We start from the raw sequence: 20,562 nt of genomic DNA on the forward strand, positions 1-20,562 counted from the left end.
GGACATGGAAGTGGGGACACCAATCAAAGCACTCCCACGTCTTACCCGTTGCCGCCCTCTCAACCAGTACCCGTAATGCTGCCTCCTCTCCAGGTGGCCGAGTCTGCTCCTGCACAGGTGCAGATGGAGCAGTCTTTGGAGGGGCCCTCATAGGCTCCAGAACCCAGAGGGCATAGGCCCAAAGCATCTAATCGGTCAGGGCATGAACATGAGCAACTTGCCACTACCTCTGCTGCAGCCACAGGGGATGCACCACGTAGAAGTGGTAGGAAGAGAAAGGCGAAGGTTTTGTAAGCACAAAGAGGATGCACAAGGGTGTTTGACAGATGATCATGTTTTTCATTTATATTTAGTTTTTGTTAAAGTAATATTAAATTTTATAATTGTCACTACTGCTGCCACATCTTGCCCATTCTTGACTGACTTTTGTGATGGGCCCTTTCATGAGTTTCACCATGAACGGCGACATTTGATGCCACTCAGTGGGTCACTTTACAGTGGGTGTATGTGTAGTTGCAGGCCTGTTTTGTGCAGGGAGGGGTGGTGGGGAGGTGCTGGTGTGGGCATTGCTCTTTCCAGGTGATGTGAGGACTGGACTTTTCAAACTTTCTGATGTTAGGAGAACTGTTCACATATCAGTGACTCCCTGGCCTCATGAGCAGCCAGGTGAACCTCTGCTCTGCCCATGGATTGCTCCACCTCCTCCTCCTCCTTGTGGATGGTAGATGTGGATGGGGCCTCCTCAAGCGCCACCCCTCTCTGTTGTTGCCCTCTGTTCTCTTGTGCAGGCGCCTGTGGCACAGCACTGTGTTGTGGAGCTCCGAGTGGCTAGAATCGATTATTAAGGTTATAACAGGGCACTTAGAAAATCTCCATGAAATCAGGCAGAGTCAACACGGCTTTGTGAAAGGGAAATCGGCTCTGTGAAAGGGAAATACGAAGTAACAAGCAACTTGGATAAAGGGGATCCTGTGGATATGGTGTACTTGGATTTCCAGAAGGCCTTTGACAAGGTGCCACATCAAAGGCTACTACACAAAATAAGAGCTCATGGTGTAGGGGGTAACATATTAGCATGGATAAAGGATTGGTTAGCTAACAGGAAACAGAGAGTAGGCATAAATGGGTCATTTTCAGGTTGGCAAGGTGTAACAAGTCGAGTGCCACAGGGATCAGTGCTTGGGCCTCAAATATTTACAATCTATATCAATGACTTGGACGAAGGGACCGAATGTATGGTTGCTAAATTTGCCGATGACACAAAAGTAGGTAGGAAAGTAAGTTGTGAAGAGCACATCAGGAGTCTGCAAAGGGATATAGATAGGTTAAGTGAGTGGACAAAAATTTGGCAGATGGAGTATAATGTGGGAAAATGTGAACTTGTCCACTTTGGCAGGAGGAATAGAAAAGCAGTATATTATTTAAATGGAGAGCGATTGCAGAACTCTGAGGTACAGAGGGATCTGGGTGTCCTAGTACATGAATCACAAAAAGTTAGTATGCAGGTACAGCAAGTGATTAGGAAGGCAAATGGAATGTTGTCATTTATTGCAAGGGGAATGGAATATAAAAGTAGAGATGTTTTATTACAGTGGTACAGGGCATTGGTGAGACCACATATAGAATACTGTGTGCAGTTTGGGTCTCCTTATTTAAGAAAGGACATAATTGCTTTGGAGGTGGTTCAGAGAAGGTTCACTCGACTGAGTCCTAGGAAACTAAATTCCTGGAGTTTAGAAGAATGAGAGGTGATCTTATTGAAACATATAAGATCCTGAGGGGACCAGAAGGGATAGATGCTGAGAGGATGTTTCCCCTTGTGGGAGAGACTAGAACTAGGGGCCACAGTTTAAAAATAAGGGGTCTCCCATTTACGACGGAGATGAGGAGATACTTTTTCTCTCAGAGGGTCCTGAGTCTGTGGAACTCCCTTCCCCAGAGAGCGGTGGAGGCAGGGTCATTGAATATTTTTAAGGCTGAGTTAGATAGATTCCTGATTAACAAGGGAGTCAAAGGTCATAGTAGGTAGACAGGAAAGTATCCCGCGACCTCTACCACCTAGAAGGACAAGGGCAGCAGGCGCATGGGAACAACACCACCTGCACGTTCCCCTCCAAGTCACACACCATCCCGACTTGGAAATATATCGCCGTTCCTTCAATGTCGCTGGGTCAAAATCCTGGAACTCCCTTCCTAACAGCACTGTGGGAGAACCGTCACCACACGGACTGCAGCGGTTCAAGAAGGCGGCTCACCACCACCTTCTCAAGGGCAATTAGGGATGGGCAATAAATGCCGGCCTTGCCAGCGACGCCCACATCCCGTGAACGAATAAAAAAAAAAAGTAGGGTTAAGGTCACAATCAGATCAGCCATGATCCTATCAAATGGCAGAGCAGGCTCGAGGGGCCGAATGGCCTACTCCTGCTCTTAATTCGTATGTTCGTAGGTGGACGCTGTGCCAGGCGAGGCTGGTGATGTTGCTCGTCCTCGGATGTAGTGGTGAATGCAGCCATGGCGCCCCCCCCCCCCCCCCCATCCTGACAGTATGAGTTTGAGGGGGTCCGCAAAGTAGTTAAATATGTGTGAACAGAAGAAATTTGAGTGGAAAGTAAGAATTTGCAGTGAAAACTCAAAGATCTCGCAGCCATGTCTCACTGGCTGCTGGCTGAAACACATCGGTTGCAACATGGAGGGTGTTTCCCACAGCACGGGAAACACGCTGAGGATGCTTCAAAATCACACCCCTGCCTCAACGTGGAGAAAATTAAGTAGTTCAACTACTTAAACTACCTCAACAACTTCCGCATTTGGGAGGCGTGCGCGCACCCAGACGTGTCAGTGGGGAACCCAGAAGTCTGTGGGTTAGAGCCGGGTTCCAAACCCGAAATGGATTTCCCCGATTTTCGGAGCCCCCCCGTCCCCAACGCACCCGCAATTTCCCAGTAAAATTGAGCCTAGCATCTTTCTCTCCTCTCTCTGACCTCTCTCTCTCTGCCTCCATCATCTTAAAACACTTCGTAAAGTTTATAGAACACAAAACAAAAGCTAAAACAGGTCTGCCACCCGAACATTGTCATTTTTCTCTCTCTATCTCTCTCCCTTAGACACGCACAAACACACAACATGGGCATGATTTTATCTGGGAACCTAGCGTGTCTGTAAATATTCGCGTGGGGAACCTGGAAGAGAATTGAATGCGTCGCAATCTGCGATCGCAACTCAAATGAAGGTAAGTATTTGAGCTTCCAGGTTTCCCACATGCCAGACAGCCAAATTGACAGTGAAAGGTGCTGTCGGCAGTGAAAGGTGCTGCAAGTCAGAGGGGCGGGAGGGAGAGAGAGATCATCGGCACTGGAAAAATTTGGATATGGGGGGAGGTAGGGGAACGTGGTCCAGCCAGCATTGGGGATTGGGGGGTCAGCCAGCATCGGGGGTTGGGGGGTCAGCCAGCATCTGTGATCGGTGGGTCAGCCAGAATTGGGAATCAGGGGGGTCAGCCAGTGAAGGGGATTGGGGGGTCAGCCAGCATCGGTGATCGGGGCGGTCAGCCAGCATCGGGGGTTGGGGGGTCAGCCAACATCGGTGATCGGGACGGTCAGCCAGCACAGTGATTGTGGGGGTGGGGGCTCATCTCAACATCGGGGAACGGGGGGGTTAACATCGGGGATCGGGGGTCCAGCCAGTGACATCGGGGGATCAGCCAGCATCGGGGATCGGGGGATCAGCCAGCATCGGGGATCGGGGGATCAGCCAGCATCGGGGATCGGGGGATCAGCCAGCATCGGGGATCTGGGGATCAGTCAGCATCGGGGATCGGGGGATCAGCCAGCATCGGGGATCGGGGGATCAGCCAGCATCGGAGATCGGGGGATCAGTCAGCATCGGGGATCGGGGGATCAGCCAGCATCGGGGATCGGGGGATCAGCCAGCATCGGGGATCGGGGGGTCAGCCAGCATCGGGGATCGGGGGATCAGCCAGCATCGGGGATCGGGGGATCAGTCAGCATCGGGGATCGGGGGATCAGCCAGCATCGGGGATCGGGGGATCAGCGAGCATCGGGGATCGGGGGATCAGCGAGCATCGGGGATCGGGGGATCAGCCAGCATCAGAGATTGGGGGAAGGTCAGATGATCGGGGGTCATGTCACGCCAGGTGAGCTTGTTTGGCCTGCACGAAGCACTCGTGCTTCTCCAGGCCCACAAGCAGTGTAACAAAGGCACTCACCTCATGGATCTGGTCCTTCCCGCCTGCTTTCACCTGATGTGATTTGGAAGCAATGGGAATCCCGAAGAGGTAGGTTAAATTCATTTTACTTTTGTAATACACAAAATACTAAGTACCTCAAGTATTTCAATGAGGTACATTGCCCCTTTAAGTATCAGCCTGCCAGCTTTAAGTGGGACGGGACCTCTTGGTATCTGTTGTGCACACACATACAAACCTGCCTGGGTTAAACTCAGAAGTGGGCGAGTTGGAGCCAGGATGTGGTCCCGCTCCAAAAAGTTATTATTTTAACCTTCCACCCACCTCCAACCACCTGTTCTTGGAGGTTAAAATTACCCTCCACGTGTCTGTTTTAAAAAAAGCCCTCATTGTAGACTTTTCCTTGTAAAGCTTTTGAAATTTGTCCTCTTGTTTTTCAAAATTCATGGAATCATAGGAAGGTCACAGCACGGAAGGAGGCCATTCGACCCATCGAGTCTGCGCCGGCTCTATGCAAGAGCAATCCAGCTAGTCCCACTCCCCCGCCCTTTCCCCGTAACCCTGCAAATTTTTTCTTTTCAAGTACTTATCCAGTTCCCTTTTGAAGGCCATGATTGAATCTGCCTCCACCACCCTCTTGGGCAATGCATTCCAGATCCTAACCACTCATTGTGTAATACACAAAATATTAAGTATCTCAAGTATTTCAATGAGGTACATTGCTCCTTTAAGTATCAGCCCGCCGGCTTTAAGTGGGGGCGGGACTTCTTGATGTCTGTTGTGCACACGCACACAAACCTGCCAGGGTTAAACTCAGAAGTGGGCGAGTTGGAGCCAGGATGTGGTCCTGCTCCAAAAAGTTATTATTTTAACCTTCCACCCACCTGTTCGTGGGGGTTAAAATTACCCCCCATGTGTTTGCAGAAATAATACTTAACAAAAACTGCTGGAAGCTAAATAAAAATATTTCATTAGCACAGCTGACTGAATGGTACCGGTGCATCCTGGAAAATAAGATACGCTGCACATCCAAATGCAACAATTAAATTTGCAAATCCAACAAATGAGGTTTGTTTATGAAGTGATTGTTCATGCCCTGCAACATACAGGAGGCAAAATAAATAGGCCGCAGTATTCCTTTCCTCCACCCCCTTGGATGCACTGGACAGACAGAGGCCACATGAGGTTCACTGTGCATGTCCAGGCCTTAGGGCACCTGAATTAATCATAAGCCTGGTGCAGGCCCGCCTCCTGGCAGGGCGAGGCACTGAGAAACAGGGGCAGAAACAGGATGCCAACAGTGAGTCTGGCTGCTGACCTTGGGGCTTTTTAGGTGCTGTAGGTGAACAGCAGACAGAGAACCTTCAGGCCCGAAAATCTGATGCGAGGCTGCAAAAGAAAGGTGCAACCTCCCTTGCCTTACTGCATGGCACCCACAGACCCTCCGATCAGGGCTGTAATTTTATTCTGGAAAAAAGAGGGGGTTTTTGAATGTATAGCAAAGTGACAGACAATTTTCCTATAGATTATTGAAGGCAGTTTGTACTATACTAAAGAATATAATTATCATTTATGACAGTATGTAGTGTTTCAACAAATTAAATTATCAAGTTAGGAACAGAAATTTTGCTCAAAATCATACTATTGGTAAATTAGCACCATTTAATTTATTTTATAAAGCTGATCAATGACTTTGAATTCCATAGAATCTACAGCACAGAAACAGGCCATTTAGCCTAATTGCTTTATGTTGTTGTTTATGCTCCACAACAAGCCTCCTTCCATTCTAATTACATGTTCCAACCTTGCCCCCTGTATCCTTCTATTCCCTTCTCCATCATTTATGTATCAAGCCATCTCCTAAATGTGTCAATGCTATCTGCTTCAACTATTCCATGTGGCAACAAGTTCCACATTCTCATCACCCTCTGTGTAAAGAAATTGTTCCAAAATCCTTTATTTGACATGTTAGTGGCTATCTTATATTTATGTCCCCTTGTTCTTGACTCACCAACAAGTAGAAACAGTTTCTCCACATCCACCCTGTCAAACCCCTTCATAAATATAAAGACTTTTATCAGGTCTCCTATAATTGTTCCCTTTTCCAGAGAAAAGAGCCCCAGCCTGCTCAATCTTTCCTGATAGTTGCATCCTCTCAATTCTGGTAGCATCCTTGTAAATCTTTTTTACACTTTCATTTTTGTTGTATGGAGATCAGAACTGTACACAGTATTCCAAGTGTTATGTCAGTTCTATATAAATTGAACATTAACTCTCTGCTTTTGTATCCTATTCCTCTAGAAATGAATGCCTGTGTTTTGTCTGCATTCTTTATGGCCTTATCAACTTGTGATGCTAGAAAGACCAACAGTGAGTTTGATTCTACTGTGTGAAAGTTAGGTTGTCCTTCAATGGCTTTCAAGCAGAATGGGAGCTGTTACATTAATCCTGCGGCCAAGTATATAAGCATTCTCTAACAAAATGGTAAAAAATTGGCTAAAATTTAAAAGAAATAGGCTATATGGGTAAAAAGAGTCACATGCTGTGAGTTTTTGTTGGAATAGTCAATTAGATAGTTTTTGATTATATTTACTGTAAAGGATACATTGCAGGAGGTAAGCCACATGTGTAGGTGAGCTTTAAAAATGTAATTTTGCTTCAGGATTTAGCTCCAGCACAATTAGGAATGCCTCCCCTGGAATGACTGATTGAAGACACTTTAACAGATTATACTCCCTCTCAAAAAAATATTTTAATAGCTTTGCAATACAGACAAGACCAACAAAACTTTCAAAGTATTTTGAACTTGTAATAAGCACACAACTGAGTAATATTACCCTGTGACTTCAAAAGTAGAAAAATACTGTACATCCTTTCAGGAAATATAACGCGGTTAATATGCACATATAAAACATAATGCCAATTTTTGATGATGTGGAGATGCCGGTGATGGACTGGAGTTGACAATTGTAAACGATGTTCACCTGAGGAAGGAGGTAGCCTCCGAAAGCTTGTGAATTTAAAATAAAATTGCTGGACTATAACTTGGTGTTGTAAAATTGTTTACAATTTTTGATGAAGGTAAGGCTGATCAGCTCGCTGTCCCTTTAAACATCGCAATCTCCAGAAGTGAAGGCTGGAGTCGGCGGTGGGCGGGGCCAGCCTATCAAACGCTGGGAGCTGAGCTCCTCCAGTATCCCGGGAGGCTTTGCGGGTTGCAGCGAGCAGGCCGCTCTTGAATCAGCCGCCTGCCAGAGCGGAAAATCTGTCAATATTGGTGGTCACCAAGAACACAAAAAAAGCGGTAAATTCAGGGCGAACGATAATGTTCCGCTTCCTCAAATATTAGAAGATCTCTCGGGCCGCGTGGTGCGCAGCGAGCTGGAATCGGAGCGCCGGAGGAAAGTTTATCCCCCCCTCCTCCTCCTCCTCCCCTCTCTCTCTCTCTCTCTCTGTTAGCGAGCTGCCCGCAGCTCCCCGATCTCCAGCCTCTTCAATGGAAGCGGAAAAGATGTCGGCGAAAAGCTTTCGCGTCAGCGACGGTGACTGGATCTGTCCGGATAAAAAGTAAGAACAAAAACAAACTATCAGGGTAAAGGTAATAATAGTAAGTACCGAATGCGCCATGAGCAGGAGACGGGGCTGCTGGTTGGGGTGAGTGAGCTGGTTGTTGTGGGGGTTGGAATAGTGCGAGCACAGGCGGAGTAAATAACGTGGGCTTCGGGCCCGCCCGCCCGCTCCGTCTAGTCAATGGGCAGGAGCCTCTCACTAAACAGTGTTTCCTCACTTAAAGTGGACATTAACTGATTATTTTTGATTGTTTTACTGATTTTTAATTGTAATAAATGATACCCTTTTTACTGTGTCTTTTTTAAGTACTCCTAACAGCATTTGTTTTACATCTCAGGCCTTAAGTGCTCAGCTTTTTGAAGTCAGTTTCTCCAAGGCTCTGACCCCTTTGCCAGGCAGCTTCCCTGCACCTAGGTCCCCGACTCTTGCTAGTGCTGCGGTGTAACTGCCAATTTGTCTTTTTGTTCTGGGCCTAGCCTTTTCAATGTGTGCCTCTGCCTGCAAATCCAAGTTGTGCATATCGCCCCAACCACGGCGCTGTTTTCCATTCGCCGTGTTTGATATTGTGCAGCTGTGGGTTTATTACTGCACCCCATTTACAGTAGTGAATGAGTCAATTCAACACAAGATTTCGGATTCTGTTCATTAATATAGGTGGCGTGATTGTAAAAAGCCCACAATTTTTAGAGGGTTTCCAAAAGTTGGCAACAAAAGATATGATTTTGACTCCTTTCCTACTACTTTAAATTGTTGGCAAAATTGAAAGGGCTAGTAATCAAAAAAGGGTTGGCACCAACTGTTCTTGAAATTAAACAAATATTTTTGAACGTCTTAGTGACTGTTGTAGCATAAATCTGATTAAGTAAAGTCTTATACATGAACACATATTATAAAGTGTTGCATATGCATACTGAAAGTTTTTGTCTTAGTCAATTTTTTTTCTCTCCTGAAGGGGTTGACTCCTTGTTGAAGTACAGTACCACAGACATTGGCAGCATGCAGTACCTTATCCATGTGTGTTGGCTTAGATAGTGAGTGTTGGTAGGTCAAAAAAAAACAACTTTTAACTGGGCTTGTTAAACTGCCCATGTTATTGGTATGTTTTTCAAAAATTACTTCAACTGTGTTGATGGGCAGAACACCTGGAGGCAGCTGAACTGGTGGTGGACATATTTTTCACCCTACAGTTTCCTCCTTTCTGCAGCCGTGTTCACCTTGGATTAAGTGCTTTGGCAACTCCAGATTAGGATTGAGGCCTTTCCTGTTTGTACAAATTTGAGTTTTAAGCTTCCTTTTTTTTTGTACACCTATAAGCAAAAACATGTCAAGAAAAATACGAAAACAGTGAAATTGCATTATCACTACTTGGGAAAGTATGATTTAAGTTATGCCAGCTATGTAATGTGATTTGAGTGGTGTATGTAATGTCCACAACACACTACATTGTCAAAAGATGCAGACAACCATCTGGAACATGACAGCAAGCAGAAATCTAAAATCTAATTGATTTGGCAGTTTAATTTTTCTTCCTATGTCAAACTTAGGCATGAGAAATCTGTATGTATCTAGGAATGTTGAAACAGACTGAATATGGGGGTGGTGTTTGGAGAGGGATGAAGGTTACTGTGATTGTTTAATTTTATGGTCTTATCAAAATAATGCAGGGCCTATTATAACTGAGATGGTTGAGTGAGTGCCTCTGAAATGGGCAGCATATTGACTGATGAATTCCTGTAAAGGTAACAGGAATTATTTAGTCATTATTTTATCCATTTGAGTTTTCTGCATTCTCTTGAAATCTACAAGTTTTTTTTTAAACTGACTATATCTGAGTAGCCTTTTCAGATTTCCTTGTGAAATATGATTTGAATATCTAGTAATTATTAGCCAATAGCTTAATGCCACATAATTTTTTGAGTTTATAAACTGAGCATTCCCTTTTGCTGGCAAAGCCAAAATGGCCACACTCTTTAATTCGCCAATGATGCACGTTGCTTAATAACCCACAAAATGGTAGTTAGATGTATCTGAACCAATGAAAAGTTGACACAACATGCACCTTATTGCAGATGCGCTTGTATAGATAAGGGTGTACGATTGGAGAGTATCTCCAAAAGTAATTGAGCATGTAACAACAATACTGCTGGGAATCTCTCAGAATTTTGGTGGTAAACAAATCCAAAGTGTTACCTACCAGCTCTTCTTAAAAGGATAGTTCCTTTTTAACTTGCCACAAATGTGTAATAGCAAATGTTGGTATGGAAATAGTGCTGGGTTTCAAAATGCAAATCCTGTACATGTTGGTCACAATTGAGTAGAGGCTTAATTATTCAACATTTGTTAACTGAAATCAAATTACAAGTAGATCGCTTATGTTTGTATCTATAAGGCTTTAGATCTGAATAATTTCTGCAATTATCTATTAAAAAATGGATCATTATTGTAAAGTGTTTCCAGTGTTCTGGATTTGTTGGGGCATTAGCTATGATGGATACAAAGTTCTGGTTTGTGGGAATAGGCTATTACAGACAGGCCTGGTAGTAATTACATAGTTTGGGGAAGTGAGGAGTTGTGTCGATAATGACTATTAGGAAGGGAAGCGTTGAAGATTTTTGAAGGGTAGATGGTACTTGAAATATGGTTGTGAAGAAGTGAGAAATTGAGTAATGGAGGAAGTAATAGGGTAGTGAGTACTTGGGGCAATTGTAAGGGGAGTGCGGTACTAAGAATTTGGATCGATGGGTGGAGGGGGGAAAAAAAGTGTAATATTCATACTTTAGTGCCCATCAGGGCATATCTAAGAAATATTTTTATTTTTTAAAATAAAAGGGCTGTTTGTGAGAGAAACGAGTGTTCTGATTGTACAGCCACTGTAGCTTTTATTTTATGTTCTAAAAACTTTAGAAAGTTTATTAAGCTGAAGGAGGTGTGTGTGGTCAATATTAATCATGTACACCTGTGAGTCGGGGAGAGAGGAAAGACAGAGAACGGCAGGCACGGTTTCTTTCCATGGTCTAATTTGATTATTTTTAAAGAATTTTGAAAGCAAATGAAGGCTCTTTGAGGAAAGCAGATAAAACTGATGGAAGGAGGGAAACTGGTTGAGGGTCTCTAGCCTGTTGGCACCTTAGGAAAGAGAGAGTGGAAGTGAATACAGGGTTACTGTGAGGTGAGTGACAGTATAATGAAGGGGAAGAGGGGATACACGTTTGTACAGGTAGTTCAAAGGGGAATGGTATGAAGCAGGGAAGCTTAATGGTTAGGGGATGTGGGGGGGAGCGGTTATGGGAACACATCTGCTGAGGGAAGCATTTTCCCTATATCCTCCACTCCAAATGTAGCATGCATTCGTTGGTGGCTCCTTTCTTCATCATATGACCCATTTAATAAAGTGGGACTCTCCCTGAAGTTACTTGACAAGTTGCTTTACTGTTTCTTTCTCCACCCCCTCCCCCAAAAAAAAGACATTTTGAAATTTTCACAAACAACCTCCTGAAACCCACCCATCCGTTCAAACTGTTAAACCAGCATGTAAATCCCCAGATATCTCCAAAAACAAATATTTAGTTAAAGTTGCAGTCAGCCACACAGAGCCGCCAGTAGAGGACTTGTTTTTAAATGGTCCATCCTGCGTGTACCTTATTACACTGTAAGCTGATCTTCGAGTTTGGCTCTCCTAAAATTAGCTAGTACCTCATAAAACTTTTACTCCCCCTCCACTTGCTTTTGCCAAAATTAAACCACTCACCTAATTGCCTCAGACAACGGAAATGGCAAATGAACTTGGGGGGAAAAAAAGTCAGGTACGCAAGCATGTTTAAATCCTCCGATGTGAACAGAAGAATTAAATAAATGCATCATCTTCCTCACAAATCGTAAGTACAAACTGTTCATCCATATCGCAGCAGCTGTCATCCCTTAACAGCGCCCCCCCCCCCCCCCCCCCCCACCTTTACGGGAAGAACCTAAACCCCCCCACCCACCATGAGTTGAAACTCAGGCCTTTTCTTCCTCCCCTGCAGAGTAAAAACTTGGGCCTCTTCCCGCCACCACTGCTCTGCTAAAGAGAAATTTTACTCATCGCTTCCCCCATTGAGAAACAACTAGGACTGCCTTGAGTCCACCCCCCCTCCCCAATCCAGTACTGCATAAAAATAAAGGACAAAATGTTTGACTTTAAAATGGGGACTGAATTATGTCTACATGTTGGCTCAATTATCCCCTGCACTCTAACCCAGGCTTCAACTGAAGGCTACATTTGGTCTCGACTTCCCCAAGTGAAACGCCACAGGAAGTTGCCTAGTATATTAAACTTGCTCTGTATCTCGTGCACTCTTTTGGGGTAAAACCATTCTGTCATGCCTCAATGGCATCTTGAAAGGAATTTTCCATTTATAAAGCCACTAGATGGCCACTTGCTTTTTACCAAAAACACACGCCTTTCCTGCCACCCAAGATTTTTTTTTCCCCACAGGTTTTCTTTAGATATTTTACTATCCTCAAATTTAACAATGAAAATTTAAGCTGTATTTGAACTGGAATTGTATTTGAACTTATGGCTTCCCAAAAACCCGTGCATTCAGTTAATGTCTTTACATTCCAACAGCGTTAAAGATTAACATGTTTCCTTTTTCATATTCACAAATACAGAGAATTCACTGAGTAAATAATAATGTTCTTATTTATAATAATAGTTGTGCACCACATTTTCAACTGTTGCGTTAAACTTGTATAGAACTTGGTTAGACCACACTTGGAGTATTGTGCACAATTCTGCCTCCATATTATAGAAAAGAACTCGAGGCTTTGGAAAGAGTGCAAAAAAGATTCACAAGGATGATACCAGAAGTAAGAGGATATCCTTATCAGGAAAGGTACAGGGTGGGACTGAGAAGGCTGAGGGGTGACCTGATGGAGGTCTTCAAGATAGTAGGATTTGATGGGGTAGACAGAGAAAATGTTTCCACTTGTGGGGGAGTCCAAAACTAGAGGTCATAAATACAAAATAGTCACTAATAAATCCAATAGGGAATTCAGGAGAAACATCTTTACCCAAAGAATGGTAAGAATGTGGAATGTGCTATCACAAGGAGTAGTTGAGGCAAATGGCATAGATGCATTTAAGGAGAAGCTAGATAAGCACATGAGGGAGAAAGGAATAGAAGGGTATCCTGATAAGGTTAGATGAAGTACAGAGGGAGGGGGCTCCTGTGGAGCATAAATGCTGGCATAGACCATTTGGGCCGAATGTGTGCCATAGTTTTGATGTAACTTGGTGTAAGTGTGTAAGATAACTTTTTTTCCTCTGTTTTCAGGGAATCATTAGGCATTTCTGCTCTTGCTTTCTCCCCCACCATCCCTATGATTTTTACCTGGTTTTGCAAAGTTCAAAATAAACAAAATATTTTGGGGAAATATTTTTTAAAAATAAAAACTAAAAGTACAGTTCTCAAAATGAGTAATGGTAAGGTGATGCAAAATGTTGGAGCACCAACATAGTGCCGTTGCCTATAGGATATAGGTTCAATTTCCCTTCATTGCTAGAATCCTAAGCAGGGATGTTCTACTGCAGGTGGCAAGTGGTGACCACGAGCTGTCTTACAGGAGTGAGAGGATCTGATCTGGCAATTGATGAGGCCGTTCCTGCTTGGTTGGAACTTTTGGCACTAGGAAATGCGTAGCTTGGGAGGAAATACTAAGGGGAGTAAACCTGGGGTAAAAGGAGATCCCATTTGACCAATCTTAGTTCATTCATTCAGATTGAGCCTAAAGTCCCATCCACCACCCCCTCCCACCCTTCCCTGTGCAGCATCCAGCTGATTCTTAAATTATTCCAGGTTTTTGCCTCAAATACTCTTGATCACTGTGCAGAAGAACTTTGATATCAGTCCAAAATTTACCTTTTACTAGTTTTGAATGTATAGCCCCTGTTCTACTCTCAAGTAGTGTTCCCAATTTACGTTTTCCATACTATTTACTGTCTTGCTTGCTTCTATAAGATCACCACCTTTCAAAGTCGTTCTCCTGGCTTTCATAATTCAGACCTCTAACATCAGAGATCAGTCTTGTTGTTTTCTCTGCGATGCCCCCTTTGTATCTCGGTGACCAGAACTGAATGCACTACTGAAGATGTGGTCTTGCCAGTTTAATCATGATCTTCTGAGTTGTATTCTATTGTTTTAGCTATATAGTTCAACATTTCATTGACTTTGTTGATTGCTGCTCTGCATTGGTTGGACATGTTGAGTGTCAAGTCTAAAACTCCTCGATTTCAGCACCATTCATGGAGTATGTGTGTTGCCCATTTTTCCTTCCTATGTGCGGTACTTTACACTTGTCTGTACTAAATTTCATCTGCCATTGTTCTGCCCACTTGTGTGTTTTATCCAACTTGTACTGTAATTTTTGACCTGCCTCCTTTGATTCCACTGCTCCTCCTAGTTTAATATCATCTGCAAACTTGAGCAATTTGCATTGGGCTTCAGAGTCTAAGTCATTATATAAATTAGAACCAGTAATGGTCCCAACACCGATCCCTGGGGCCCCTCACTCAGTGCCTCTAATGATTATCCATTATTTTTTAGCCTTCAGCTAATTTTTTTATCCATACCCAAGATTTACCCTTAATTGCCACAGCTTTGCAGTTAACTAGAATAACAATTTGCATTGATATAGTGGCATTAACCTAGGAAAACGTTCAAAATGCAGAATTGGCGCCAAGATAAAGGATATATTAAGATGGGTGATGCAAAACTTGGTCTGAGGTGCATTTTTAGGAGGGGGTGGGGGGGGGGAAGAGAGAGGCAGAAGGGTTTTGTGGAGGGAATTCCAGAGCATAGCGGAGGCAGGTGAAGGCACAGCTGTCAAGGGAGCAGGGGCTGCATAATAGACCCCAATATGCATAATAGGTGTGTTAGGATGTTGTTGAGTTGGGGAAGGGCGAGGCTATGGAGAGATTTAAACTGCTGTCCTCTTACCGTGGAAGTACTGAAAGAACGTGTTACTGTTAGGTTTTCTGTCGACCTATGTGTGTTTCTCTCCTGACCCCTCTGAACACCTTTTTAATGTGTTTTTGTACACTCTTCTACTCATCCCAATGAATCACACCCCCTTTCTCCTTGTAAAATCTGTGGAGGTCATTCTTCCTCTTTATTTCACTTTTATGGTTTATTAATCCATTTAGGGTCAAACTTGAGTTTGCTGTATTGGGTATGTGTTTATCCTGCATGCTCAATTTTGTGTCTTTAAATGTGTTCCACTTTCCTCTACTAAAGTGTTGTACAATGTCCCCCAATCAATTTGCTGAAGTTGTTCCCTCATTTCTTTTAAATTAGCCTGTTTAAAGTTCTATACCCAGTTCCTGGTCTTTAGTTTTTCTTAATTCCAGATCACGTTGAAATTAAAATACACACCTTCCAAAAATAATTGTTAGAAGATCAGCTAGTTTGTTAGTATTGTATTTCTTATTAATATTGCATTGCCAAAGGGTGAGGGAGCCAGAGAGATGTATTCAACTGCTACAGCACCAAGAGAAAGTTCAGTTCTGAACCATTGTTCCATACATATATCATATGTCCCTGAAATAGGGATCAATTGTCACTTTATATGTTGCTCGATGCTATAGTATTTTTAAAATTTATTATGATTGAATAGTATACAGACTTTAATCAATAACTGGAAACATTATTTCAAGATAGTAAGTTGGATTGATTTACTTTAAGTGGGCTTTTGTTTGCTACTGGTAGAAGTGTTTTTTTAAATATAAGCAGGTGTTCACATTTCCACCAGCAGGATTGTCCTGAAAAATATAAATCTCTCGCTCTCGCTGGAATTCTGATATCTTGAATACCTGAAAGAAATCTATTAGCTTTTTGTACATTGAGTTACAGTTCCACAAACAACTTATCACACTGTTTATCTTATAACAATATTCAAAATACAGTCAGTTCTACATAGCATAAATACCAGCACCAATTCATTTCTGAGTTTATCTGCACAGTCAAATGAATGCTAATGTGGACATTGTTGTTTAGAGTCACTGTTGTGAAGAGACAGTTGAAGTCTTTTTCAAAGACAGTGATGACCATTGAAATTAATGGGAATATATTGGGCTTTTAAGTTCAACACAGAAAACACCTGTTTGCTGGAGTAAGCCCTCTATTGCCACATTAATTCCCTGTATATTAAGAGAAAACAATGTAATATTCTAGTGACAAAGTTGCTTACCGTTTCTCCAGATCAGTGACTGTTTTTGTGGACAATATGCCATTTAAACATTGGTTTTAGCTTTACAGAAAACCATCAAAAATAGATTTGCTAGATATGGAGAAGTTTTCTGCATACTAATGAAAAGTTTGGGGGAAAAATGTAGTAGTGTACTTCCAAAAAATAGTGACTTTTAAATTGAAATCACCTAAAGTTCTATTTTAATGAATAATATTGATTCCTGAGTTATCATGTATCTTAGTAGCAAGCTATTCACTCATTGTTTTTACATTTCTGTCTTTTAGATGTGGAAATGTCAACTTTGCAAGAAGGGCAAACTGCAACAGATGTGGAAAAGGTAAGTGGCGCTTGTATTTATCTAGTTGCATTATCAAACTTTGTATATTTTTTGGACAGATTTTCATATAAGGGTTTAAGTAAAATATTTCTTATGTTTTTCTTAACAATTTTCTTCCCTTCCCTTCTGAAAGTATTGATTGCTTTTCAGAACAAAGTGCCTTGAGCACCCTGCAGTACTTTGGTCATTTTACATACGTGTGAGCCTTAATAAGTTTCAGCTGGCTATTATACCAAGGGGCATAATGGCCAACCCTGATCCCGTGCTCACTGTTACAAAATAGAGAGCAAGAAAGGACCATTCTGCCTTTAAGGCCTGTTCTATTCTGATTCCTTTACAAAAGTATTCGGTCATGGACTTCCCTCCCATGCTAATGTTGATCCCATGATTTAAGGAATGCTAACATACATAGAAATACATATGTTACAACACAGAAATAGGTCATTTGGCTTGACCAGTCCCTGTAGGTGTTAAACCTCCACGCGAGCAAATAGTTCTAATTGCATTTATCCATCCTGTTCCAATATCCCTTCAACCCCTTTTCCTTCATCCACTTATCCAATCTAATCTTGAATGTTTTTGCTTCAACTACCAGCCCTAGAAATGAATTCCACAGCTTCCCCTGCCCTCACTTCCTTCCCCTGCCCTCACTTCCTTCCCCTGCCCTCACTTCCTTCCCCTGCCCTCACTTCCTTCCCCTGCCCTCACTTCCTTCCCCTGCCCTCCTTGGGGGCGAAGGAAATCAAGGAGTGCTATAACTGTAGAAATCTCAACAGCTTTTTAAAGGTGCCAGTTGGCCTTGAATCACTTGTCGTCTTTGGGTGCTTGTTCCACATATCCACTATCCTGTGGGAGAGCTTTTGCTAATCGTGCTTTTTGTACATGTGATCTCTAGTTCTATGTTCATTGTCCAAGGTAATTAGCTTGTTTATCTAAACCTTTTCATTATTTTGATGACTTGTGTCGGGCTTGATTTTACCAGCGGGTTCCGGGTGCGTTCCGGTGGGGGGGGGGGGGGCATCGAAAATCGCGATATCCAGGTACGTCACCGGATCGCGCCTCGATCCCGCCCACTTCCGGGTTCCGCGCTGACGTGCGGGGTTGCGTGCGCAGCCCCCGCTGGTGGGAATCCCGCAGGCAATTAAAGCCAGCGGGATGTCACTTGAGTGTATTTACCTTGCTTGTTGAGGTCATTAAATGACCTGATTCAGCTGTCTTAATAGGAAGTGTGGGATTTTACCTTCAACCGAGACTGTTTCACACACTGGGAGAAACAGTCTCACTCCAACCGGACGTGTTGCAGCCAGCAGCCTGTGGCAGCTGCCAAGGTGCACTCCACGGTGGGGGGGTGGGGGGAAGAGCCCTCACCCACGCAGGAGGCCACCGCGTCACATAGGGCAGCCCCTGCCCTCCACCACCCCCCTCCAAGCCAGAGGAAACACCGACGTGAAACCGCAGCCCCAGTGCGAGGAACCACCCACCTACCCTGCACAACCCCTCAGACCAACACCTGCCAGATGGGTGGTGCGTTGACATCCTCGGAGGACGAACAACATGACCAGCCTTGCAGTCCACGCCATCTGCCTCAGCGACGTGGAGCCGCCCAACACAGTGCAGTGGCACACCCACCTGCACAGCAGGAGGGAGGGCAACCGCAGAGAGAGATGCGTCGCAGGAGGCACTACCCTCCGCACAGGGTCTACAGACCGAGGCTCAGCTTCATGGACCTCTCCGAGGAGCAGTGTATACAGCGGCTCAGAGTCAATCGCCAGGTAGTCGCCGACATCTGCAGCCTCCTTAACGACGAGCTGCTCCCGGATGGACCAAGCAGCATCTTCTTACCTGTCGCCGTCAAAGTCACCACTGCCCTCAACTTCTTCGCATCCGGATCCTTCCAGGGTGCCACCGGGGACATCACCGGGGTCTGTCAGTTGTCTGCACACAAGTGCATAAGGCAGGTCACCGATGGGTTGTTCCACAGGGCCTCGCACTACATCAACTTCACCATGGACGAGCGCAGCCAGATGGAGAGGGCGGTTGGATTCCATGCCATGGCTGGCTTCCCACGGGTACAGGGTGTAATCGACTGCACCCACATCGCAATACAGGCACCTCCGCATGAGCCAGGGCTGTTCAACAGGAAGGGGTATCACTCCATGAACGCGCAGCTCATCTGTGACCACCGCCAGAGATTCCTACACATGTGCGCCAGATACCCCGGCAGCTGCCTCGATGCCTTCGTCCTCAGCGAGTCCACCGTTCCGCCCCTCTTCCACGCACCCAACACCGGCAACGGCTGGCTCCTCGGCGACAAGGGGTATCCCCTACACACGTGGCTCATGACACCTCTGAGGAACCCCATCACCGAGCTGGAGCGTCGGTACAATGACAGCCACACTGCTACCAGGTCTACAATTGAGCAGACCATAGGGCTGCTGAAGATGCGCTTCAGGTGCCTTGATCGTTCTGGGGGAGCGCTCCAATACACACCATTCAGAGTGGGACGAATCATAGTTGTCTGCTGTGCCCTGCACAACATGGCCCAACAGAGAGGGGTGCCGCTGGAGGAGGCCCCATCAACACCCGCCACCCACATTGAGGAGGGCGAGGAGGAGGTGGAGCAGGAGGACGCGCCAGAGGATGATGTACGACCCATGCGCCGCTCACCGGGATGCTCGCCGGGCCAGGGAGGCACTTGTATGTCAACGGTTCTCCTAGAGTCAGACAGTGCGAGGCGTTCGCATCTCCTCACCTGCACATGCGAGGGGCCATACCAGCCCCTTCCACTGAAGAGTGTTGCCAGTATTCCTGCACCCACAGCAGTGTGCCCAATGGGCGGCAGCAGGTGTTCGCCGTCATGATGGGCTGCACGGAACGCACCTATTGCACAGGCCGCAGAAGAATGGACGAGAGGTGGCAGGAGTGGTGAAAACGATAGTGTTTAATATGTACATGGTGCAATACTATAAACAAAAAGTGTACAAATTAACAGACACCCTGGTGCATTCCCTTTGTGCTTATAACGCCTTTGGCTTTCGTTTCCGGGTACCCCTACGTGGTGCTACCCCTGTGGCTCCAGCAGAGGTAGTGGCAGGTTGCTCCTGTTCTTGCCCTGACCGGGTAGATGCTTCGGGCCGACGGCCCCTGGGTTTCTGTGCCCGTGAGGGCACCTCCACAGACTGCTCCTCCTGCACCTGTGCAGGGGCAGACTCGGCCACCTGGAGAGGAGGCACCATTGCGGGTACTGGTTGAGAGGGGGGCAACGGGTGGGACGTGGGGGCACCTTGAGAAGCGTCCCCGCTTCCATGTCCCCGTTCACCATCATCCCTCTCGTGGCCTTGGCCCACATCACCCCTTCCACCCTGCTGGACGACAGTTTGGATTGCATGTGTGAGGCCTTGCAAGGCCACCCCTAGTGTATCCGTCAGCCTGTTTATGGCGGCGGAATGTTGCTCACCCTGAATCCGTACAGCCGTTGTCAGGGCCTGCACGGACTCGATGTGGAGCTGTGCGTGACGCTCGAGGGAGGCTAGCCTATCCTCCACCGCAGACGCTCCCGCACCTACCCGCGACACTCTGTCGCCGGTACCCTCCTGTACCTGCGCCACCAATGCCCGCCATCACCTGCGCAATTGTGGACAATGCGCGCGGCACCTCTCCCAGTACCTCGGCAATTAGCTGGTGCCCCACGACGACTCTCCTTTTGACTGGTGGCCCCCTGGGTTCAGCATCTGGGTCCGGCTGAGCAGAGCCTGGAGATGAGTGCTCCCACTGACGCAGACCCTCCGCGGCTGCCCCTGCCACCAGGGTCTGCTCATGCTCACACGTGCACGGTGAATCACCAAGTGCAACCCCAACTAGTTGGCGAGGGGGACCCACCGAGGTGCGTGTCTCTGCGCTGGTGGATGGTTGGCTCATATGTGACGATGCACCCTCAGAGACCGGCATGTCCTCTGAGGAATCGCCCTCCTCAAACAGCGCTTGCAGACGGCCCTGCAAGAGAACAGAGGGCACTGAGGCATGTGCACAAACGTTACGGTGCGCCTGATGCCAGGTGATGATACAGTCACTCGCGATCATGAGTGTTGAGTGTCAGCTTTCCCTTACCGGCCGTTTCTGCAGCGCCAGACTCGCCATCCGCAACAGAGAGGCAATGTTGCGTGCCGGCGAGGTCGAGCGCCTCCACCTCTGCATCCGTCAGTTCGACCACGTGTGGCGGGCCC

The 20,562-nt window shown here is 45.7% G+C and overlaps 1 protein-coding gene across 3 annotated transcripts in view; it reads left to right on the top strand.

Annotated features, from left to right (window-relative positions):
- The first annotated feature begins 7,411 nt into the window (after positions 1–7,411).
- The window catches only part of zranb2 (zinc finger, RAN-binding domain containing 2), a 47,781-nt gene continuing 34,630 nt past the window's right edge, over positions 7,412–20,562 (top strand). For all 3 annotated transcript variants that reach the window (XM_067990330.1, XM_067990331.1, XM_067990332.1), the window contains exons 1-2: positions 7,412–7,773; positions 16,287–16,339. In XM_067990330.1, the coding sequence (XP_067846431.1) occupies positions 7,703–7,773; positions 16,287–16,339 (124 nt within the window). In that variant the 5' untranslated portion in view covers positions 7,412–7,702. The remainder of the gene's footprint in view (positions 7,774–16,286; positions 16,340–20,562) is intronic.

This window comes from Heptranchias perlo, chromosome 9, assembly GCF_035084215.1.
Source record: "Heptranchias perlo isolate sHepPer1 chromosome 9, sHepPer1.hap1, whole genome shotgun sequence".
NCBI classification, from domain to species: domain Eukaryota; kingdom Metazoa; phylum Chordata; class Chondrichthyes; order Hexanchiformes; family Hexanchidae; genus Heptranchias; species Heptranchias perlo.